Raw genomic sequence first — 4,483 nt, forward strand, 5'->3', positions numbered from 1 at the left:
TTTTGGCTGCATTGGGGCTTTGTCTAGTTGTGGTGAGCGGGGGCTACTCTTCCATTGTGGCGCGGGCTTCTCATTGCGGTGGCTTCTCTTGTTGCGGAGCACGGGCTCCAGGCGCGCAGGCTTCACTAGCTGTGGCTTGTGGGCTCTAGAGTGCAGGTTCAGTAGTTGTGGCGCATGGCCTTAGTTGCTCTGCGGCATGTGGGGTCTTCCCAGACCAGGGCTCGAACCCGTGTTCCCAGCATTGGCAGGTGGATTCTTAACCACTGTGCCACCAGGGAAGCCCTAAGTAGTCACCTCTTCTCAAGGTATTCGATAGAGGTATGAAGGAGGGTTGAAAAGTGCTCTGAAATCTTTATCATCCCTGACTCAAAAGAAGGACTACCTTGTTGACCTAAAGAAACAGACAATTAGAAAAGATTTCCTGCCTGACATCTGGGTGGGATATAGCATTAGGATCTCCAGTATATTTGCTACTTATTGATGAAAAGGACAGTTCTCAGGGTCTTCAGCCAAGAGGTGTAGCCAAGTGGTCCCTGTCTAGAGCACCAGAACCAGATAAGCACACATGCACACTTCCCTTGAGTAGAAACTCCCATCAAGCCTGCTATTTGGGCGTGGCAGCCAGGGTTCCTGTGGGACATGTCATGATCCAGAGGAAGAGCAGAGCATTTACTCCCAGTCTTCAGCTTCCAGATGAGGACAGCTGACCCAAGACTATTTTTGTTTTCTTCTCAGATGCTTTTATTTATTTAATTTATTTATTTATTTTTAAATTCTGACTTCCTTGCAGTTAGGAAGTCAGAATTTCTTTTTTAAAAAAATTAATTAATTAATTAATTAATTGATTTTGAGCTGTGTTGGGTCTTCGTTTCTGTGAGAGGGCTTTCTCTAGTTGTGGCAAGCGGGGGCCACTCTTCATCGCGATGCACGGGCCTCTCACTATTGCGGCCTCTCTTGCTGTGGAGCACAGGCTCCAGACGCGCAGGCTCAGTAGTTGTGGCTCACGGGCCTAGTTGCTCCGCGGCATGTGGGATCTTCCCAGACCAGGGCTTGAAGCCGCGTCCCCTGCATTAGCAGGCAGATTCTCAACCACTGCGCCACCAGGGAAGCCCAGATCCTTTTATTTATTAGCCAAAGAAGGGGGATGGGCTTTGGTTTGTGATCTTCAGTAAAGCCTAGGTCTTGCCCAATGAAGGGAGATGGTAATTGGCCCATTATTAACAAGAGGTAATTTTTGTTTATGAGATGTTAAGAATTACTCCATGGTTTAGAGGTGGGCATAGTGGTCATATACCTCAAACTTTCGGGGATCCCCTCTGAAATCTTCTATTTTCCTTTTCTAATTATGGGTATCCTGTAACTGATTTAACTCCTTTTGGGGTAGACCCTGTTTCTATCTTTAGCCTGTTCCACCTACATGTACTTGAGCTTACATGAAGTTTTGTTCTGTTCTACATTTACCTCTTTTTAACTCACGTGTTTGTATCTTCTGTATTTGGTGAATATGTCTATATTCATGCTTCCCATTCTTTTCATGATTGTATAGACTCATCACCTTCTCCCTCAAACTTCATCTTTCAGGACCAGGAGTTTTCACTTGGGAGGGGAGGGATATAGAAGAGAAGGGAAGAAATTTATCAGAAACATTTGGGGAATTCTTCCAAATACAGCAGGTCTGCTCACCCCTCCCCTGAGTATACCAAAATCTTGGCTGGGGAAATTAGTATTTTTTGAGAATTTCCACATTTAGTTCCAATGGTCAACTCCCTCTACCCTTTTGAACTGAAGGAGTTCACACTCCTTCATCATGGACAAAGATGATGGATGGACAGGGTGCAAAGATGAATTTCTTGGGTCATCACTGTGTTGAACTGAAGACCCTGATCTTTTTGTTCTTCGTGAAGCACTTCCTTCATTTTGTGATAGCTCATGTTGATATTCAGATGGAATAAAGTTTCCATTCATTGTGGGACTGACAGTGTTTGGGGATTGCAATGAAACCTTGCAATCATAAAATTTAAATTGGTACTTAACTACAAAGGTCGGCAACATCAGACCTGCACTGATGCAGATCCACCTAATCCAGTAGCTTCTTCACTTGCTTTACTCCTGGTTGTCCCTGGACAGATTCCTCAAGTGACTGAAGGCAACCAGAGATGGAAAGGGCCAACAGCAGCTCCTTGGAGAGCTTTATACTGATGGGTGTATCTGACCATCCCCAGCTGGAGATAATCTTTTTTGTAGTCATCCTCTTCTCCTACTTGCTGACCCTTTTTGGGAACTCAACCATGATCCTGCTTTCCAGCCTGGATGCCCGGCTCCACACACCCATGTACTTCTTCCTCAGCAACTTCTCCTCCCTGGATCTTGCTTTTACTACTAGCTCAGTCCCCCAAGTGCTGATCATCTTGTGGGGATCAGACAAGACCATCAGCTATGGTGGCTGTGTGACCCAACTCAATGTTTTCCTCTGGCTAGGGGCTACTGAGTGCATCCTGCTGTTGGTGATGGCATTTGACTACTATGTCATGGTGTGCTGGCCCCTGCACTACACCACCATCATGAACCCCTGGCTCTGCTGGCTGCTGGCTGCCATTGCCTGTTTGGGTGGCTTGGGCAACTCTGTGGTCCAGTCAACCTTCACTCTGCAGCTCCTTTGTGAGGGCACCAGAGGGTGGACAGCTTCCTGTGTGAGGTGCCCGCCATGATCAAACTAGCCTGTGGAGACACAAGTCTCAATGGTGTCTGCACCTTCTTCACCACTGTCCCATTAAGCATCATCCTGATCTCCTACTGCTACATAGCTCAGGCAGTGCTGAAGATCCACTCGGCCAAGGGACAGAGAAAGACCTTTAACACGTGCCTCTCTTATCTGGTGGTGGTACTCCTCTTTTATGGCTCTTTTATGGTGGTACTCCTCTTTTATGGCTCTTTTATGGCTCAGCTATCTATGGGTATCTGCTTCCAGCTAAGACCAGCAACCAGGACAAATTCATTTCCCTCTTCTACTCTGTGGTCACACCCATGGTGAACCCTCTCATTTATACTCTGAGGAACAAGGAGGTGAAGGGGGCGCTGAGGAGGCTGCTGGGGAAGTCAGCTGAAGGAAGGGAAAACTATCATTTACCACCTCTTCATCTCTACAAGCTTTTTCTCATTCTCTCTGGCCAGGTGAACATGAGGAGTACTGACTGCAGTACAAGCATGTTCTTGACAGCACTAAGCTGTTGGTACATGGTTAATGTTATTTCTTTTTTTATTTTTTTTGAGGTTAAAGGGATTTTTTTTTTAACATCTTTATTGGGGTATAATTGCTTTACAATGGTGTGTTAGTTTCGGCTTTATAACAAAGGAAATCAGTTATACATGTACATATGTTCCCATATCTCTTCCCTCTTGCATCTCCCTCCCTCCTACCCTCCCTATCCCACCCCTCCAAGTGGTCACAAAGCACTGAGCTAATCTCCCTGTGCTATGCGGCTGCTTCCCACTAGCTATCTACCTTACGTTTGGTAGTGTATATATGTCCATGCCTCTCTCTCGCTTTGTCACAGCTCACCCTTCCCCCTCCCCATATCCTCAAGTCCGTTCTCTATCTTTATTTATTTATTTGCGGTACGCGGACCTCTCACCGCTGCGGCCTCTCCCGTTGCGGAGCACAGGCTCCGGACGCGCAGGCTCAGTGGCCATGGTCCACTGGTCCACTGGCCCAGCTGCTCCGCAGCACATGGGACCCTCCCGGACGGGGGCACGAACCCGTGCCCCCTGCATCGGCAGGCGGACTCTCAACCACTGCGCCACCAGGGAAGCCCGTTAATGTTATTTCTAATGTTCTACACTTCTTTACCAAATATCCTACTGTGGACCACAGATAACGGGGCAGATGTGTCATCAATGACTCAGAGGTTGTTGACTTAGTACAGACTTAGTTCACTGTCACTGCTGTCCACATTTTATTACGTGTAATAAATATTACATATGTATTGTATTTCTAGAGAATTCTGTACTTTTCTAAAGAAAGCACCTCCACTTGGCAGTATCTTATATAATTCCATAAAATCAAGCCAGGTTTTATTAGCCCCAGTTGAAAACCCAAGAATTCATCTTTGCACCCTATCCATCCATCATCTTTGTCCATCTCTCTTTGTCTTTTCTTAATGTTTCAGTCTATCTACCCACACTTCCCAGTCATATGCCCCTCTGTCATCTTGTTTAACCTCTATTTTATGTCTACATTCCATTTTCCCTTTTGCCTTATCCAATGTTGAATGAGAAATGGTAGGAAGGAGATTGGTTCAAGATGATGGAGTAGAAGGACGTGCTCTCACTCCCTCTTGCGAGAGCACTGGAATCACAACTAATTGCTGAACAATCATCAACAGGAAGACACTGGAACTCACCAAAAAAGATACCCCACATCCAAAGAGAAAGGAGAAGCCACAATGAGACAGAAGGAGGGGCACAACCACAATAAAATCAAATC

At 46.2% G+C, this 4,483-nt stretch overlaps 1 protein-coding gene across 1 annotated transcript; it reads left to right on the plus strand.

Annotated features, from left to right (window-relative positions):
- Window positions 1-2,156: 2,156 nt before the first annotated feature.
- On the plus strand, window positions 2,157-3,387 carry OR2C1 (olfactory receptor family 2 subfamily C member 1; the record flags this gene model as incomplete). The annotated part of the gene is given in 3 exon segments (XM_079945043.1): window positions 2,157-2,660; window positions 2,663-2,926; window positions 2,929-3,387. Coding segments are annotated over 3 exon segments (1,173 nt in total). The 3' UTR covers window positions 3,334-3,387.
- Window positions 3,388-4,483: the final 1,096 nt, after the last annotated feature.

The sequence above is a fragment of the Stenella coeruleoalba genome, assembly GCF_951394435.1.
Source record: "Stenella coeruleoalba genome assembly, chromosome: 15".
NCBI lineage: Eukaryota > Metazoa > Chordata > Mammalia > Artiodactyla > Delphinidae > Stenella > Stenella coeruleoalba.